The 20,658-nt window shown below is 42.1% G+C and overlaps 1 protein-coding gene across 2 annotated transcripts in view; it reads left to right on the top strand.

Moving 5' to 3' along the window:
* Positions 1-17,038, top strand: part of ANKMY2 (ankyrin repeat and MYND domain containing 2) — a 43,588-nt gene extending 26,550 nt beyond the window's left edge. Inside the window, exons 6-10 of one of the 2 annotated variants that reach the window (XM_004702830.2) lie at positions 5,198-5,412; positions 6,386-6,521; positions 9,293-9,421; positions 12,672-12,801; positions 15,358-15,632. In XM_004702830.2, the coding sequence (XP_004702887.1) occupies positions 5,198-5,412; positions 6,386-6,521; positions 9,293-9,421; positions 12,672-12,801; positions 15,358-15,542 (795 nt within the window). In that variant the 3' untranslated portion in view covers positions 15,543-15,632. Of the gene's footprint in view, positions 1-5,197; positions 5,413-6,385; positions 6,522-9,292; positions 9,422-12,671; positions 12,802-15,357 lie in introns of both variants that reach the window. The other variant, XM_045288779.1, reaches the window with a different exon arrangement.
* The last annotated feature ends 3,620 nt before the right edge of the window (positions 17,039-20,658 follow it).

Raw genomic sequence — 20,658 nt, 5'->3', positions numbered from 1 at the left:
CTGCACTCTCCTGATGTGCTGCCTTTTGTATTGAAGTTTCCATCCCTTCAGAGTGTAAAGGATCTGTGTAATAATTTTTTATGTCAACATGAAACCTAGTCTCACAGGATTACATATCCGAGAATTTTTGTACCTTCAGTTATATTTAAAGACATATATTTGGAGTAGATGTGGACATAAAGTTTGAGTCCATTGCAATCAGCATATTGGAAATGCAAACAATTTGAAACAGGTCGCATAATTTCTTTTTAGGCTACTTAATCTTAATGAAAAATAAACCCACAGCAGAAAGCCTGCCTTCTTTGACCCCCTCATGGGACGAAAGCTGCCTAGTTCTGCGTGGTGGCCCCTTGTTACTGCCTCACACTTTACACACTAGCGTGGCTCTTTGGGGGAGTATCACCACAAAGCAACCAACAAGAGTTCTGCATAAAGTTCAAGAGATTTTTCGATAAACCCAGGGCAGCTACCTCGGCATCTCGGTGAAGTGGTTGCTATAGTGATACAGCTGTGTTTGTTTTCCAAAGGGACTTTGGGAATTGTGTTTAGGACAGAGATTATGAAGAAAAGAAACCGAATTGGAGAGGAAACAAAATGATAGCAGAGATGAGCAGGCCCAGGGAGTGGTCAAGAGGCAGGTGTGCACAAAGTGATGCTAGTGTAGTGATTGGAAAGGAAAGGAAAGATACAATTTCAAATGCCATTGTATAAATTCATTCTAAGGCAGCAGTCCTTTGGAATATAGGTACATCTGGTCTTTATGCCACTGGAATGCCTTTATTATGCCTCACTCATAGTAAAGATTTCTTTCAAAATAAATGACTTCATAATGTTGCAGAGAGTAAAGAAAGGGACACTAGTTCAAGCCCCGTTTTGGGGGCAGCTAACCAATGGTGTTGAAGGAGGAAATCCAAGCTGCACTGAAAGACTGTAGCGAAAAGCAGGGCTGCAGGCATTGATACCAATTGAAATGTTTCAGCAAGCTGATAAAGCGCTAGAAGCTCTCATTTGTGTATGCCAGGAAATTTGGAAGACCTGTACCTGGCCAGCCTCCTGGAAGAGATTTATACCTGCCCATTCCAAAGAAAGGTGATACACCACATAATTAGTCCCTCGATGCCCCCCTTGCAGTGACTTGACAAGTTTTGATCTGTTGGGCAGGGATCTGCACTTGCGAGAATTGATCCAGGAAGTTTTCCCCTGGTACCGCTCCCAATATTCAGGGTAAACAGCTCTAGCAAATGGGAGATCGAACTGTGTAGGGCAACAGCTCATGGGTGCAGCTCAAGGTGGAACTGTGCTCACATAGACTCCTCATCCCCAGGAGTGCCCAGAGTGCTTGCTGTGACATCGGGGAAGTTGTTGGTGTTATCAGTGCAGTCGCCTTATATCCCAGGGGGATGTTTTGTTTCTGTGGGTTTTTGTTTTCCTGCCTTTGGCTTGTCTGTATGCTGGTTGATTTGTTGTTGTTGTTGTTGGTATAGTTGGTCTTAATGGGGTTTTGATTTTTGTCATCAGATAACTGCCAAAGTAAACCTGAGTTGTGTGTATCCCATAGACAAGCAGATGGATTCTGGGCTCTCACTGAACTCCAGCCCCAATCCAAGAAAAGTTAGTTCTCATAACCTGGCCCTGCTTCACCACTCACCTTCAGGAAAGGACCACCGCAAAGTGTGGTAAAGAAAGCAGATGACGCCCCGCTATCAATTGGAGTAGTGTCTGGGGTCTTAAAGGCTTGTATTCAAACAAGCAGCCATCCAAGTGAGGAGTCAACTAAGTCCACGTGGAAGAAGCACACCCACTGGTGTGATCCAAAGATGACCATAACAAAATCCAAATGTGACAATGGGAGAAGTATCAGAACTTAAATTGTGAATGCCCAACTGGTAGCTGGCTGAGGAGGAGAGTGGACCCCAAACCACCTGTGTCTAGTCAGATGAAGCCTCTGGCAGATCCCCTCTAGCCACAGGCATGGCTCTCAAACAGCCTTACTCTCATACAGAGCTCATGGTCATCTGGATTATGCTGGATCAAAGATGATACGTGGTCAGTTGACCTTCTTGACCCAACCTGAATTTGTTCTAAGTGCAAGTGTTTCTTGCTTGTTCTGTGACAAAAAATGTCTTCCCTGGCTTTTTAGATATTGATTGTGGTCTTTTCTTTCTTACTTATTATTTGTATCTTTATCTTTATATTATTCTTATTCTATCCTTACCACTTTATTTAGTTTTTGTTTTATATTTCTGTTGTGTGTTTCAGTCTGTGAAGCACAGGAGTGGGTGCATGGAGATAATAACTGATGGAGGGTTACGGGGTGGGAGGTAGGAGGGTGGGAGGACTTCAGGAATAAACAATGACTGTGGGGGGTGGGGAGAGGGAGCACTAAAACTTATTGTGATTACACAACTCCCTGTAAAAGTGATTTAATCATGTTGGGGACGTGGGGAAAGTATTCTAAAATTGATTGTGGTAATGATTGTACAATTCTTGGTATGATTGACATATTGAATTGTGTGATATGTGGATTATGTACCAATAAAACTATAAAAAAAGGTGATGCAACAGAATGTGGAAATTATTGAACAATATTTAATACCACATGCAAGTAAAATTTTGCTGAAGAAAATTCTGGAATGGGACAGCAGTCCATATATAAGGAGCTGTCAGACATTCAAGCTTGAACCAAAGGAGGACCTGACGTCGCGCCATAAGAGATGTCATTGTTGTCAGAGGGATCTTGGCTGAAAGCAGAGAATACCAGAAAGATGTTTATTTGTGTTTTATTGACTGCAAAGGTACCAACTCTATGGATCATCACAAACTCTGGATAACATTGAGAGAATAGTGATTCCAGAACACCTATTGTGTTCCTTTGGAACCTGTACACAGATCAGGAATCAGCCATTGGAATAGAATGAAGGAATATACTAAGTGGTTTAAAATCAGGAAAGGTATGCGTCAGATTTGTGTCTTTCCACCGTATGTATTCAATTTGTTGGCTGAGCAGATAATCTGAGAAGCTGAGCAATAATATATAGAGAAACACGGTATCAGGTGTGGAGGAAGACTTGTTGACAAGCTGCAATATGCAGATGACACCACCTTGCTTGCTGAAAGGGAAGAGGACTTGAAGCACTTGCTGATGAAGATCAAAGACTGGAGCCTTTATTATGGATTGCAACTCAATATAATGAAAACCAAAATCCTCACAACTGGACCAATAGACAACATCAGGGTAGACAGAGGGGAAAAAATAAAAATTATCAAGGATTTCATTTTGCTTGGATCAAGGTTCATGGAAACAGCAGCTAAGAAATCCAAGGACGTATTCCATTGGACAGAGCTGCTGCACAAGACCTCTTTAAAGTGTTAAAGAACAAGGATATTTCTTTGAGGACCCAAGTATGCCTAACCTATGCAATGGTATTGTTAATAGCCTCATGTGCATGTGACAGTTAGACAATGAATAAGGAGGGCTACAGCAAGATTAATGCATTTGAATTATGGTATTAGTGAAGAATATTGAAAGTACTATGGGCTACAGGAAGAACAAGCTCATGGTAGAACTGTGATTATTTAAATTTTTGTTTGTATATTACAGTATAAGGTCTATAAACACAAGCAACAAGTAATTGGGGTTCTGTTTGAATTTTTAAATTTCCACTTTGTAACTTTAAAAATCTTAGACTTTGGTTATAAATGCCATATGTAGAATGCTTATCAGCAGGAGTATAAACAGAATATTGATGTACCTTTTCATCACTGCCACAAGGGCATCTTGGACACATGCAATGGCAGGGGAAACGATCAGGAAATGTATCAATAACTATACTGTTTATACTTAATTAGGTTTGATACTTTACTATGAAGTGCTAGATTTTAAATAAAATATTTGATTCCTTATAAATATAGAAGTCTGAGAAGCAAATAAACATTCTATTCCAATTTTATGACATTAAATGTGTATTGAATAGCCAAGTAAGAGGTTAGATAGAGGGTTCTACTTAAAATGACAAATGATTGTTTTTCATGCCCAATGAATCTATTTAATGAACTTTTCGTGCATATTATTGTGATAGGTTGGTTACATACTGACTGGCTCTCTGATCTAGGTAGACAATCAGGAGAGTGTTGGAAACATCCTATGTTACTGTTTATGTCTCTGAGAATTTGTATGTCTGTCCCATGACTTCAAGTGATCTGTGCTAGAATCAAGCCGATAAAAGACACTCTTCATTACAAATTGGAGCTAAATCTATGCCTGTGTCAAAAACTGTAGGGTTCCGCCTGCATAAAATCAATAACTATTACTTCTTCCTCAAAGCTGTTTTATGGTTCCCTTTGATCCACTCGTACTAACAGAGATGACTGGAAGCCTCCTTAGGAACATTTGTACAGAGAAATGTACCTAATGGGAAGGTAAAGCACATTTCATTTGGGGGTTCTTTATATAAACCCCTTATTTCACCTGAACTAAGAAGAATGAATGAGAATTATAGTTTGCCAGCCATGAAATTCTAGTGCTAAGTGATATTAATTAAAAGATAGTACTCACTCATCACAGGGAGCTACATATAACCTACTCTCTGGGGGACGGGCAGCAGAAGGGTGGGTGAAGGGAGACGCCAGACAGTGTAATATAAGATACAATAATAATTTATAAATTATTAAGGGTGCATGGGGGAGAGGGGAGGAGGAAGGGAAGGGGAGGGGGAAAAAAAGGAAAATGAGCTGATTCCGGGAACCCAAGAGGCAAGCGAATTTTGGGAATAATGAGGGCAACAAATGTATAGATGTGTTTTATACAATTGATCTATGTCTTGTGATGAATTGCATGAGCCCCAATAAATTGATTTAAAAAAAAAATAGTACTCACTCAAGGGTGTGTTTCTTGATGGAAAGTTGCGTGCATACATATGTCATCCTTATCTTTAGAAAAAGGGGTTCTAGCAAAGTTGGTAAAGCCTGGTGTGCTAATTCCCTGGTTCAGCTAGGGGCAGATGCTATTGTGATGCTATTGTATCCAGTTAAGAGATTCCAAGGTGCTTTGAAAAGTGGCAGCTTGCATGCTCATTTGCAATTTGAGTAACATAGTAGATAAGTGGCCATATACAGAGATAATAAAAAAATTGATGTCACATTTTCTGTATGGAAAATATTCTCAAATCATTTCTAAACTCACTGGAATTTCTTTTAGATTGTGATGCTTGTAAATGAGAATCCCCTGCTGGCCGATGAAGCAGCCCTGAACAAATGCTACAAAGTGTTGGATTTGATTTGTGAGAAATGTATGAAGCAGCGAGACATGAATGAAGTCCTGGCTATGAAAATGCATTACATAAGCTGCATCTTTCAGAAATGCATTAACTTCCTAAAGGATGGAGAGAATAAATTAGACATGCTGATCAGAAGGTACTGCTTTTACCATGTTATGTGCACAGTACACTTATGGGGATAACACTTATACAAAGTCTCATTATGGATTTTCAAATTAGGCATTTTAACCAGTTATTACTTTCGGCATTTGGTTATGTATGTTGTTTGGAATCAGACCGACGCTGTGAGAAATTGTACTTGGATTGTGTACTCAGATCTTTACTTTTAATTTGTAGTTCGAGTGATTACTACATGTAGTGGGTTACATGTGGGGCTGCTGACCACCAGCTGCTCCCCGAAAGAGGCATGAGTCTTTCACCTCCTCTAAAGGGTTACAGTCACTGTGAGTCGGGATCAACTCAACGGTAGTATGTGTGAGGTTTTGAACCTCTCTACAATAATGCTGTGAGTTATACAAATTGTTTTATTCAATTTACAGATGAGGTTCAGAGAGGACCTGTGTGGGAGCATACAGCTAAAAAGCTGCGATTGAGAATGGGTCTGTTTTGTTACAGTGTACTGCTTTGGGTGCAAATGGCATGCAGGGCATCCTGGTTACAGTGCCTTGTGTGTTATCCTTGGTCTCTGACCACCAGGGGCCACGTTTTCATATATATATATATATATGTATATTTTTTTCTCCTGAGAAAAGGGAACTAAGTTAGAGACCATGTGATAGGATGGGAGTTATCATCCTTTGTACAAACAACTGGCATTATAATGAGTAACTAGTTAATCAGATAATAGCAATGTTCCATGTGTTTTAAGCAGGGATCACCTTTGCATTGAAATGTCAGGGCCCTGAGTCTGATTAGGCCTAACCTAAAGTACAGATCGATCAGCAATTACTTTGAATTGAGTCCGTTGTCATGATTTAACAAAGAATAACAGTCTCAAGTAGCTGAGAAGAAACTACCATCGGTTTGGTTGGGAGGGAATCCTTAGTGAATGAATTCCAGTTACTTTAAATAACTGTGTGTGTGTATGTGTGTGTGTGTGTTTCTTTCAGCTTGTTAAAAGGCCGAGCTACTGATGGCTTTCCAACATATCAAGAGAAGATCATTAGAGAAAGTATCAGGAAATTCCCTTACTGTGAAGCTACACTCCTCCAGCAACTGGTGCGAAGCATTGCTCCTGTTGAAATTGTAAGACTCCCCCTCAACAAGTCAGCTCTATCAGTAATGCCTGACTACTGCAATTTGAATGGTAGAGCAATTTGTCTCTAGAATTTACTTTTATTGTTATATAAAATTCCCAGGAGTTGTTTTCCTATCAAACCTGTTTCGTTTTATGAGTTTCACCTCTTTGTCATCTCAGTTTATAGCTGGTTTACCAGTTTACTAGTTTATAGCTGGTAATTTTAATAAGCAATATTTTTTAAAGGTTTTATTAGGGGCTCATACAACTCTTATCACAATCCATATATACATCAATTGTGTAAAGCACATTTGTACATTCATTGCCCTCATCATTCTCAAAACATTTGTTCTCCACTTAAGGCCCTGGCATCAGGTCCTCATTTTTTTCCCCTCCCTTCCCGCTCCATGAACCCTTGATAATTTATAAATTATTATTTTGTCATATCTTGCCCTGTCCGACGTCTCCCTTCACCCACTTTTCTGTTGTCTGTTCCCCAGGGAGGAGGTTACATGTAGATCCTTGTAATCGGGTCCCCCTTTCCAACCTACCCTCCCTCTACCCTCCCAGTAGCACCGCTCACACCACTGGTCCTGAAGGGATCATCCGCCCTGGATTCCCTGCATTTCCAGTTCCTATCTGTACCAGTGTACATTCTCTGGTCTAGCCAGATTTGCAAGGTAGATTTGGGATCATGATAGTGGGGGCAGGGAGGAAGCATTTAGGAACTAGAGGAAAGTTGTATTTTCATCAAGAGCAATATTTTCTTACATCATTTTGTACATGGGCATAGTGGTTACACTGCATATGACTTTATGAAACCAGTTAATTTAGATGGTCAGCCATTATGTAATATAGACATACATGTGCGTACATATGTAGTTACATGGAATGCCAGTTCAGAGCAGCACCACACTAGATATAAATGGAAATTGACCTTCTAGTGTTACGCTCTCAGGTTAGGAGCCTGTAGAAGGAAGTGCTCTGTATTCTTGATAACCGCCTCAAAGTATACCCCAGCTTCATATATTTTACTTAATGCTTCTCATTATCCACTTGCCATATTTTCCAGCCATGGTGAGTTTTGTTAACTTTTTATCTGTTGTGTAAATGACTTACTTCCCTTTTGTTACATTTTTTATTTCAATAGTTTTAAAAGATACTTCTTTGCCTTCCTTATGTTGAATCCGTTTCTGTTCACTGCATCTACACTATTCATGTTTTTATACATTTCACTCAAATCCTTATCAACCTTTGGTCTGGATTTGATTCTAAGACTAATCCCATCTCTAGCTTCCTCCTTCCCTCTGGCAATTTCATTTCCTTTCTCTGTGCCTCCTGTGGGCTGTTGTATCGTCCTCCCAGTAGAAAATAAGGACTCGGAGAAAAAGAGAAAAGAAAAAACTGAACATGAAAATGTAGTTGTTAAGTTTGTTGTATATCATAATGTCTTTACTGTGGGGCTGAACTTAGTACTCTCCTCTGCAGTGCCAAGAGGAAGGCCCTCAGCAGGTGGATTGACACAATGGTTGCACCAATGCGCTCAAGCATAAGAGCAGTTGTGAGGATGACGCAGGACCAGGTGGTGTCTCCTTTTGTCGGATGTAGGCAGGGTCGCTATGAGTCGGAACTAACTCAATGACACCTAACAACAGCGCAAAGTGCTCAATGTGATATTTTAAAAACCGAAAGCAAACTTACTGCTATGGAGCCAATTCCGACTCATAAGGACCCAATTGGGCAGAGTAGAACAGGCCATAGGATTTCTGGTGCCGTCAGTCTTTCCTGAAGCCGATAGCTGCATCTTGCTGACTTGGAGCGTCTGGTGGATTTGAACTGCCTAGCTCGTGTTAGCAGCCTAACTCTTACACCACTATGTTATCAGACCTCCTCCAACATGATATTAAGTAGTAGGAATTTACAAGTTTTACTATTTCTCAGAATTACCTGGGGATATTGGTAGCTACCTGGACCCCACCTTAGATATTCTGCTAGGTGTCTGCAGTTTTTAATGTTCTCTGATGCATACCAGCAGTTTCCCGAGGACATCATGAGCTTAAGCATCTAATGTCTGGGATTTCATTTTACTTATTTTTCACCATAATAATGCCAAAAGCTAATGGTTAGCATTGAAAAGTGGAGCAAAGCTAGTCAATTTTATTTGTATTTGTAGAATGACAGCTTGCAAATGGGTGCTACATTTAAAAATCCTTCCGAATTAGTTTGAGTATTTTGTTATCTAAGTACACAGAGCAGTGTAGAACCTTGTTCTCGGCTGACAATTTAAAGCTCTGTTCTGTAAGATGAAGTCAAAGCATCTCAAGGATCACCAGTCGATACTTAACTGCAGATTCAAAGTAAGAAATGTGGCAGAAGTAAAATGATTTATTTTTATTTTTTATTTTAGGCTTCTTGAATCATCCTAATTGAAAAGTTAATTTTCTTTTAGAGCAGGTCTTTTATTTCCTATTGTTTTGAGATCAATACATATTAACCACATACTTTGTATGGAAGAGACAGCTCAAAAGAATAAGATGCCTGTCCTTTGTCATAAGTTGGGTGCAGACTGCCACCTCATGCTTTCGTGGAATGCGTGCGGCAGCCTTTCCGTTAGTGGCTGAGCACAGGAGCACCACCAGGGCTCCTTTTGTGTTTCCTCTCTAGCCTTAAGGGCCGTTCCTTGTTTGAGGTGCCTGTTCTTGACTTCCTCCCCCCCCCCCCTTACAGGCCTTCCAGGCTGGTTTCAGCGTCCTTCTTCTCCTCCTTATGCCCTCCCTAGGGATCCGAGCCCACGGCCTTCTCTGTCCTTCACCAAGCCATCACCGGTCAGGTGGGCTTTGTGGATGTTGAATTTTGCACAACCTGTGGAGAAAAAGGAGCAAGTAAAAGATGTTCAGTATGCAAAATGGTAAGAACAAAATTCTCTCTAATAGTCATCGGTACCTGGTTTGGATTTCCTTCCAGATTGGTAGTGGGTTTTAAGATTCCTTAACTCTACCAGTTGGCTGGTCTAACATACTTGTTCTCTCAGAATCGAATACCTTAGCCACAAGGTGTATTTTTTAAATAATACTTTATTGTATTGAGGGTGAAAGCTTACAGAACCAATTAGGTTTCCCTTCAATAGTCTGCAAAGAAATAATTCAGTGGCACTGCTTATATCTTCATGACATCTATTCATTTTCATTCATTCCATTATTGTATAATTTGCTGTACGGTGGCCCCCCTTACACACACCCTTCTCATCTTTATATTTTAGAAGAGGCCTACAGGAGAGATAGTAGTTCTATACCCTGTCTTCTATCAGATTCCTGGGCTACCTTAGCTTCTAAACTGACCACCCCAAAGAGGAGGTGGGGAAGTGGGAATGCATCAATGATCGAGAAACTAAAATACAAAACGGTTATCCATAGAGCATTAGTACTGCAAGGCTAGTTTAGATAGGGAAACTTGTGACTAGGATAAATGTTAAATGTACAGTTATCACCCTTATGATACTGATTTAGACTAGAATCTCTTCATTAACTCTCGCTTGTACAACTACACCTCCTTAGTGACAGTCACTTTTGGGCCCAGCATCCCCGCTCCAGACTGCACTTCCCACCTGTACCAGAGCTACCTTTTTAAATGGCCTCTCGGATGCTGCGCCTCCCACATTACACACATGTTCATATCTGTACACTCACTTGACTCCACAGGTAAGGTGAATTTACCGACTGACTTTAAGGTGATATTCTTTAACATATTTATATAAACCCACCACAGTCTATCGTAACCTACTTTTCCAGCTTCATCTGCTTTGAATTATTTACCTTCCTTGAACTTCAGCGTCTTTACGTGTGATGTTGAACTTCAGCTTCCTTACATGTGATGTTGTGAATTCATTGAGACCATCTTTATTGTTTAACTATTACAGCCTTAAAGAAACAGAAGCATACTTAAACACTGCTTAAAACAGTGTCACTTATTTTTCTGGTGTTTGTGGTTGGCTGGATGTATCTGGGGCAGCGCTGCTCCCCATGTCACTCAGCCTCTTCGGAACAGTCGGCTAACCTGAGCAACCTGAGCATAGTCTATGGCGATAGCAGGGACCCGAGAGCACAATCGCCATGCTGTTTCATTCCATTAGCTGAACCAGTGCGCATAACAAAATCTACAGTGGCAGTGCTGAGCTTTTAGGGAAGGATATGAATACAGGGAAGGTAGAGTAATTAGAGCCCACGAGTTATACAATTTACAACATGATATATACGAGGGGTACTCCTACCCACCCCCACCCCCCCAAAAAAAGGTCTGCTGTGTAGAGTTTTCTAGTATGCATTTTTCCCACTAGGCAGGCATTGAGCACTCCGAGTTAATGCAGTGGCGTTGCCTGGGAAGGTTCTCTCTAGTCACAGTGAATTTTTTCATAAAAGCAGTGTTGCTCGAACTTTGTTTTTTGTAATGGCCGATTTCAGAGATCAGTGTGCATCTGTGAAATTTTTTCCTGCTTGAGAAAAAATGCTGCAGAAACCGTTGTGATGTTGAACACAGCTTACAAGGAAGCGCTATGGGAAAAACTCAAGTGTATGAGTGGTTTGCTCATTTCGAAAAAGGTGAAATGTTGATTGATGACAAACCTTGATCTGGACATCCGTCAACTTTCCGAACAGACAAAAATGTTGACAAAATGCATGCCCTTGTGCTCGAAGACTGACAGCAGACCACTGAAGATACAGTGAGGTTATCTGGACTATCTTGGAGCTCGGTACAGCAAATTTTAATGGAAGCTTTGGGAATGAGAAGGGTCACTGCAAAATTGATGCCTCGGGTTCTGACTGCCCAGGAAAAATAGGGTTGACTGGAAACATACTGTGCTTTGAAAGAACAACTCCGAAGTGACCCAGACTTATTTTCAAGGTCATTATTGGTTATGAGACATGGTGCTATTCTTACAACCCCAGAAGCAAACCTCAATCAAGCCAGTGGAAGATGCCATCATCACCTCACCCAAAAAAAGCTTGTCAAGTGAAATCAAAGATTAAGATGATGCTTATTTGTTTTTTTTGATGCGAGGGGGATAGTGAATTTGGAGTTCTTTCCAAATCAAGCTTTCTATTTAGAGGTTCTGAAAAGATTGCATAACAGTGTGCAACAAAAAAGGCCTGATTTGTGGCAGACAGGTGACTGGTTTTGCCACCATGACAATGTACCTGCTCACCCAGCCATCTCAGTGCACCTGTTTGTGGCAGAAAACAGCACCTTACTCACCTGACCTCACTCCATGTGACTTCTTTTTCTTTCTGCAAATAAAGAAGGTCATGAAAGGACAGCAATTTGACAATGTAGAAGAGGTGGAGAAAAAACCAGGGGGAGGTGCTGTCAGCCATCCAGATGAGTTTGAAAAATGTTTCCAAGAATGGAATCGCAGATTTGACCAATGTATTAAGTGTAATGGAGAGCACTTTGAAGGTGATAGGGTTGTTTTGTAAAAAATTTAAATATATAGCTTGGGGAGTACCCCTCGTGTGTCTACGGGCTTAGCCCAGTGCGGGGCACATAAATCCCCAACGAGGTCCATTCCATTAGCTCTGTACTGCCCCACTTGCACAGATCCAGGTTCTGTTGGCTTCAGGCTTCTCTCTGCCCTGGCACAGAGCATTCACTTGCCCCGTTCTGCAATTTTGTTCAACATGCCCCCTTCATGAAGAATGCTTCCTCCTCGTTATCTGTGGACTGACCCCCTGCAGCCATAGCCAGTCACGGTTTCCTCTGTGATCCTGTTGTCTTTTCTCCAGGCCCTGTGTTCGAATCCTTTCAGTGTCCACCTCCTTCCCTTCTGCACCGTACCAGACTTCCCCAATGAACCTCGACTCCACAGGGACTCCACGACTTTTCTTTATCATTATATTCAGACAAATCTTGGGTTGTTAATAAACCACTGTTAATAGCATATTCAGTAAACTTTCATATATAAATATATATTTAGGTATATATGTGTGTATATATATATATATATATATGTAAGCCAAGTTAGGACATAGTCACACATCATGGTTTTTTTAATAAAGCATGAAGAATGTAACATCTTGGCAATGTCTTTCTTTAGCATCATAGTTGGAAAACCATGCAATCACAGCTCTTGAAATGAAAACAAACCTACAACTAATTGCTTTCAGGTAATATACTGTGATCAAACGTGCCAAAAAACACACTGGTTTTCACATAAGAAACTATGTAAGAGTCTGAAGGTCATCTATGAGAAGCAACACTCGGAGGCTGCCAGAGGACCGAGTGAGGAGGAGGAGGGTACGTACATGCAAACTGAGCGCCTGCTACTTCTCAGGGGGCAAGGTGTGGTCGGTGATAGTAACAGAGGCACATAGGAACTGATCTCCAGGGACCCAGGAAGCTCTGGGGTGACGAATATTAGCATAGAGTCCCAGTAAAACTCGGTGTGCCCCTGTTTTGGTGGGATCATGCATAGAAGATGGTCAGTCTGGATCCCACTGGAAAACAAGGAAACCTAAAATGCTGAGAAATGTACTTTATTTCACAGTGTACTTTCTGGTGCATGCAGCCACTGGGGCAATGGAATTCCGGTCAGTAGTTACCTGGTTTCTTCTCATCAAGGAATTTAAAGCCTTTCAAATAGAAGAGTTAATTTCCACTGTTAGTTCCCAAAAGGAGTCCTGTGGTGTACGGGTTGGTATGAGTTGGGCTGATGAAAAGACAAGATCAGCAGTTCAAAACTACCAGCCCCTCTATGGGAGTAAGATGAGGCTTTCTACTCCTGTCAAGATTTAGTTTTAGACACCTGCAGGGTCAGCTTTGCTCTGTTTTGGGGGTGGGGGGGCCACTATGTGTAGGAATTGACTCTGGCAGTGAGAGTTTTTAATGACTACCAAAAGATTTTGAGGTTGGAAACCTTTAAACCAGTGGTTCTCAACCTTCCTAATGCTGCGACCCTCTCATACAGTTCCTTGTGATGTGGTGACCACCCCCCAACCATAAAATTATTTTCACTGCTACTTCATCACTGTCATTTTTGTATGTAACATAACACTGTTACTGTTAGGAATCAGGCGACCCCTGTGAAAGGGTCTTTCAACCCCCAAAGGGGTTGCGATCCACAGGTTGAGAACCGCTGTAAAAGTTTTAGAACGACAGGCAAAATGATAGTAAAAGTCTAAATTGCGGATAACATCGCAGAGCTAATGTCGTTGCTGCTGTTGTTGGTTCCGACCCATAGCACCCCTCTGTACGCCAGAACCCAATACTGCCCGCCCTGCCCCGCCTTTGTCATGGTTGTGTTTGGGCCTATGGTTGCAGTGACGATGTCAGTCCATCTTGTCAAGAAGCTTCCTCTTTTTCACTGCCCTCCACTGACCACGCCTGATGTCTGCGGACACTATGCCCAGCGGATGTACGAAAGGGCCTTGCCACCCTTGCCTCTGAGAGCATTCTGGCTGTGCTTCTTCCGAGACAGATTTATTTGTTTGATAGTCCATGGTACTTACAATATTCTCTGCCAATACATGTATGGATTGTCCTTCGAGCTTCCTTATTCCGTATCCAACTTTCACCTGCATTGGAGGCAATTGAAAACACCATGGTTTGGGTTCGGTGCACCCTAATCCTCAAGGGAACATCCATCCTTGCCTCTCTAAACACTTGCCTGCCCGTTTGTCCTACTGTGGTGGTGTGTGTATTGCTACAATGCTGACCGCGATGTCACCGGCACTTCAAATACTAGCAGAGTCACCGAACGCGGCCAGGTGTCCACAGAGCTTGCAGACTACAGAGAAGGGTAGGCTGCCCCCTGGAGAGGAGTCAGTCACTGACAACCCCGTGGACCCCACATTTAATATTACATCTAAATCTCTACCAAGTGTCCGAGCAGTGCTTTCCACCTTACTTTTTCCTCATCCTTCGTGAGGTTTGATCCATTTTTTGTCAGCATTGAAACTCCTATTAGGGAGGAGGAGGATACCCCCTACTGTTGCCTCCACCCCTGAGAATGTAGTATGTGTTCTGGGAGGAATAAATATGATTTGAAAAGTCACTCAAGTAGCTCTGACGTTAGGCATTTCCACTTCTACAATCCTTTTAGCACTGAATCATTTGTACAGAAGCCATTTAGTGTTGAGAATAAGCTAGGCTTTCTAAGCGCATACCTACTCTTTGTGAACTAAATATTTTACTCTACAGCTCATAGACAGACAATAATCATCATACAAGTGTGCAGAGAAATAGGATCATCATGACAGAACCGTCAGTAGTTGTTACCCATCAGCTGTGCCCATGTATCCCAAGAACTATGAACCCTTTTTTGTTTTTGTAGCCAATGGAAGATGGGCTTTGATATCCCCACTTAGACGCTTATTAATGGCAGTGCTGTTTTCAAACACAGTTTGTGGTTTACAAGCTTAACAACGGGGAGCAAGTGTTGTCACCTCTATTTTCAGCTTGCCCGTATGCAAAGTCTACAGACTGGTATGTTTCCCTCCTGCATCTATGAGGAGGGTTAAATGAGTGAATGTGTGCAAAGCGCTGAGAAGAATGTCCGGTCTGTATTAGGAAGGAGGTCACTGGGATTTTGTTTTGTTTGCCTTTTTTTTGTGTGACCATCCTGTAAATAAGAAATTTAATGTTTTAAGGGAAATCTTTCATACATATATTTCCCGAGTGCTTAGTGTATGCCAAATATTTTTTTAATTATTTTATTGGGGGCTCGTACATTTCTCATCACAATCCACACATACATCCATTGTGTCAAGCACATATGCACATTTGTTGCCCTCATCATTCTCAAAACATTTGCTTCCCACTCTAGCCCCTAATATCAGTTTTGTCTTTCATCAGATGGCCAACGTGATTTCAATTCTAATTGTGTCAACGAAGAGCCACCACGTGCTGAGACCAGAGCCTCGCAAGACAGTGCCACTCCAGGGGATTGTGCGGAAGGGGAGAAGGCACCTCGGCGGCGTGAGGCTGGAGCGGAATGTGCACAGGATGGGCCTGCGGGTCCACTGGCGCCGGAGGAGTAAGGGACACCAAGTGTTCCTCACCCGCACAGGTAGCTGGGCACACGTGACCGTGACCATGCCGCCCTCATTGCCTCGTGACATCTGCATGGCACTGTGACAAGATCCCACATTTCTTAGTATAGATGCTGCCAAGCAAAATTCTGCCTATTCCACCCTAGTTTCTGACTGATTTCTGATCCGTAATTGGACACACATTCCTATCCAAAGTTCCCCCCCCCGCCCCCCTACACTGGTGAAACCATTTCTACTTCCGTTTTGAAATCTACTTTGGAGCAATTTTTCTCAAAGGAAAAAAAAAATCCCTTCAGAAAACCGAGGAGGAAACGGAACATGTGTCAGAGAAGTGGCTTTTATAGGAAATCGCCAAGAAGGGTAGTTAAAAGTTATTTATATGTAAATAAAATTCATACAACTCTGAGGGTAAGTCAAAAAGTATTGCTGCCAGGGTTCTAGTTTGTACACGAGCAGGTTTATTCCCGACCTCTCTGCTATCATTTGGGGATATGGCTGCAGACAAGCCCTCTCACAAATGCACTTGTCCTGGTCTCACTAGGATGCCTTCAACAGAAAGTCCAAATAAAACAGTGACTTCAAGGGAGAGTTCAATTCAAAGGAGAGGTCAACTCAGCAGCTTAGGAAGACTTTTTATAAAAATTATTCCAAAGGTGTGATCTTAAGTGATTTTCTTGAAGGGCACTGTGATCCTGGGAGCTTTGTGGACCAAGTGTGAAGAAAGTGGGGATGCTGCCTTGCTGAGAAAAGGGCCAGGAAAGATGATGCGCCTGCTCATTCGTCAAGGGCCCTAAGGGCTGCCCTATGAGAAGTTCATTGAGAAACCTTGCCCCAGTCTTTAGAAGTATAGAGACCTAGATGGAAGCCATGTTGAGAAGCCATGGCTTCACATTTTGATAAGGTTACTGTGATTTTGTAGCAATTCTTTTTGACTTACCCTGATAGCGTTTGCAAGCACGAACTTCCTACTTATCAGGGTACCATGTAATAATAATAGCAAAACTTCATGTTAAAGGATGTTTTTGCCATAGCTGAGCGGATGGTAGTATTTTTATAGAAAGTATCCTGCGCATTCTGAACTCTCTATAGTTCCTGCAGTGTTTTTTTATCCTCAGCATTTATACTTTCAGAAATGGTCAGTCCTTCAGAAGGAACTGCAGCATAGCTAGATTCTCTGCGCATGTGCACTAAGAGGGATGGTTCTTCACGTTTATTTTTTTTATTAAATAATTGCTAAATATGCCTTTGTCAGACTAATTCAAGTGCCATACTCCCATCTGGAAGACTGATTATTATTTCTTGTGTTTTCATCTGGCTTTTCCCGTCCAGAAATCATGAGTCACAGCGATCAGTTGTGGAAAGTCCTAGCACTAGGTTTCAGTCTAGACCATATTTAAGCAGACCAAGAGCAAGTGATAGCTGGAGAGTTCTGTTTCCAAGTGCCATGTATTGATTGTGCAATAAAGTGTGTCTACTATTGTAAATGGCTCAGAGCTTGTTTCATTGTTTATTGCTGTCTATGGGTACGGTGGCAGATATAGAGAAATGCTAGAGAACCTAAGAAATCCTAGAGAATTTAGCAAATTCCTGGTCTTTTGATAATTATTTTACATGTATAATTATAGGTCATAGAATTCTCACCTACTTCCCTGATTGACTTGTTACCTCTTTCATCTCCTCACTCTCACACTTAATTACTTTTCTTTGAAAGTCCCCTTGCCTTAACCCACACCTACCCTATACCAGACTGTAGGTAGGTTCTCTGTGTCCACTCATGACTCCCTTCCGGGCTGCTGACACACTCTATGCCAGCCACACTGTGCCTGGAAGAGTCCGTGTAGGTGGAACCAATGGGTAGGAATTTAGGAAGCAAAATCTGTCTACCTTTCTTGGAAAATATAAACATCTCCAAATGCAAGCCAGACAATAGTTCGCCAAGGTTTTCCTCTTTCACCAGCATGCCTTCTCACCAGGGCTCCCACTTTGGGGAAATGACTTTGTTTTCTCACCCTCTAGCAGATACTGTAGTAGGCTCTGGCAAGAAGACCTGGTTCCTATTTTGGAGATTATGGATTGTGAAAAAAAAATAGAAGGAAACAGAAAAATGAAGAGATTGGCAATGTACAGGTGAATTTTCCCTTCATTGAGATGAATTTCTAATTATGGATAAAAAATCGAATAGGCTGAAGTCTGGGTTTTAAAAAAAAAACATTTATTGGCATGTAATTCACATATCACTTAATTCAATTGTTCAATCACATCAACGAGTTATACAATCAGTTTGTGTTAGTCACTTAATCTGGTGTCAATTTAAGGATTAACAGTGTAGGGGTGAAGTCTAGGCTGTCAATCTGGAGATAGCCAATGAGACTTCTGTGGGCATGGCCTGAGAATTCTGGGAAATCTGGTACTTCCTCCTTGGAGGCAGAAGACACTTCTCTCTCTGCTACTCCCTGGGAGACATTGCAGAAGATAAGCGACATGCAGCTGACAAGACCTTGGAAGCCAGAGAAATCATAGAGAGACCCCTGCCAGCACTGAGATGCTGACAACGCCACTGGACTCAAAGAATATCTACCCACCGGCTTGTGATCGTCCTGCATTTGGCTTCATTGCATGTGTTTCGTTAGTCTGAAGAGGACTTTATAGATTGATATTGGACATGTGGGCTAATATCAGACTTATGCACTTGATCTGGACTGGGCTGGGATGTTTTCTCCATGTTCAACTGCTCTTGTATATAAACCTCTTTCTTATACACGTGTGTCCATGGATTTGTTTCTCTAGTCTACCCAGATTAACACACAGTTTTAGAACAATTTTATTTATTCTTGTACTCCTTGTTAGCTCCCCAGTCCCCTCCAACCTCCCCTGCCATACCCCCAAGGAACCATCAGTTAGCAGCTAAATTTACCCACTAGAGCTTGATTTACCAAAACTAAATCAAGCTCACTGCCTTCACGTCAATTCAGACTCACAGTGACACTATGGAACAGGGTAGGACTGCCCCTGTGGGTTTGGGAGACTATAACTCTTTATGGGAGTAGAAAGCCCCTTTCTTCCTCCCTTGAAGCAGCTGGTGGTTTTAAACTGCCAACCTTATGGATCACACCCCAATGTGTAACCACTATGCCACCAGGGCTCCTAGCTAAGCACTTAACCACTGAAAAATCAAAACCAAACCCACTGACATCAAGTTGATTATGACTCATAGCAACCCTATCTAGCATGTCCAAGGCAGTGGACCCTACCTAGCATGTCCAAGCCATCAATCTTTATGGAAGCAGAGAGCCTCAACTGTCTCCTGTGGAGAGGTTGGTGGTGGGGTTAGCCATCCAGCACTTCCCCAACACCAGTGCTCCTTTTTGATTCAATAGGTAATAATCATAGCTTAACCCTTATGGTTACTAGACCCGCTTGACACTCTTGCCTTAAGAGGTACAACAACCTTATGAATTAATTGTATTCTTATCCTCATAACACAGATGAGTGGTCCTGGCGTGACGCAACAGTTTAGCATGTAATACTAGCACAAAGGTTGGTAGTTCCAATCCACCCCAGAGATAGGCCTAAGGGCCTGCTTCCCAAAGGTCATAGCCTGGAGAACTCCCTGTAGCAGTTCTACTGTGCTCACATTGCCGTCTATTAACCATTTAACAGCACAGAGGAGAACAAAATGTAAAAGATCGCCTAACTCGCCTAAAAATGCAGAGCTGGGACTCAATGAAGCTTACTACTCAGTACACTCAAGTTACCACTAGCATGTAAGATGTGAATTTTATGTTGTATCTCTGCAGCTAATAAAATAATAGATCTGCAAAGAATGCCACTGTTTTATCAGTGGTTCCCAAAGTCCATACTGCATCCATGTGAAAGGAGGCCGTAGTTCTTTATGCCAATTCTAAAGCTTTCATCTCTTGCCTGCTTGGGTTTCAGTCCCATTACTTCAGCAGGGCTATGTTTCCTAAGCACCTCCAGATAAGGAGAAATGCCACTCTGCCTTTCATAAGCCTTTGATCTTGCTCATTAGGCTCCTACTCAGCTCCAGAATCCTGAGGATGTCTTCTGGGAAAACCAGCGATGTCTTTGAGTTAACCTTAACTGACCAATTTTGTCACTCAGCACCAGGCAACTGCTCCAGGCTCTTTGGGTGTCTCTTTCCTCTCCCAGCAGGCTTGGCCACGCTAGAGCCTTAGCCCACTCTCACAGCTGGCAGATGCCACCATGGGCAAGGGAAAAAAAGCAGTACCTGGAGCATAAAATGCACGCTTTATTTATACAATGGAAACTACACACACGTGCAAATGACAGCATTGTTAGTCCTACTGGCAGCATGGGTGGATCTAACTGCCCTGTGAAAGCAGGCAAAATGTGTCTATGGTTTTATTTACAGGTCTTTCAAAAACGGACACAACTTGTGGTCTGAAAATCAAGACATTTGTTCCTTTTGAGGAGTGGGTAGGGACTGGGGACAGGGAGGAGGGCTTCTAGCATGTGGGTCCAACACACTTTTAAAAGTGTGTTGAGGTGAATGTTTATGGTATGTGTTTTTGGGTACAAAGAGCCCCCAGTATCATATAAATTTAAGGAGAACATTTGTTAAATCTTAAAAGGGAACAGACACATCATCTGGATGAGGGAGGCCATCTGCACGAGGTCATAATAGCATCGAAGGAGTCACAGTCTAGACGTTAATTCAGTAAGGCATGAAACCAAAGGGACTGTCACCAAGTCATCATTGGTGGCTGATCAATATATCACAATTACAGAGGAGTCCACAGAAGCAAAGTAGGACCACAATTGGGATATGTACATTCTTAGCTCGAAGAGCTGATGAGTTTGGTCCAGGGCCTCTTGACCAAGGCAGTCAGGTGTGACTGATCGGCAGTCCTCCTGATAATGGAACCCCTGTACTGTCAGATCCAGGACACTCACAGAAACCTAAGACTGCCCCTTGGTTAATGATCAGAAGGAGTTAAATGGAGGCTTAATCTAGTTGGGGACTCTGCAAATGGATTTTGCATGGTCACTGTCTCCCATAGCCTTCTGCCAACTAAGGTGCTCAGAACTTAAGCTCTAATATAGGTGTTTCAGCAAGCTGAAG

Source organism: Echinops telfairi, unplaced genomic scaffold, assembly GCF_000313985.2.
Source record: "Echinops telfairi isolate 266 unplaced genomic scaffold, ASM31398v2 ScPeMD7_23;HRSCAF=83, whole genome shotgun sequence".
In the NCBI taxonomy this organism is placed as follows: domain Eukaryota; kingdom Metazoa; phylum Chordata; class Mammalia; order Afrosoricida; family Tenrecidae; genus Echinops; species Echinops telfairi.
This window is presented reverse-complemented; position numbering and strand designations above follow the sequence as displayed.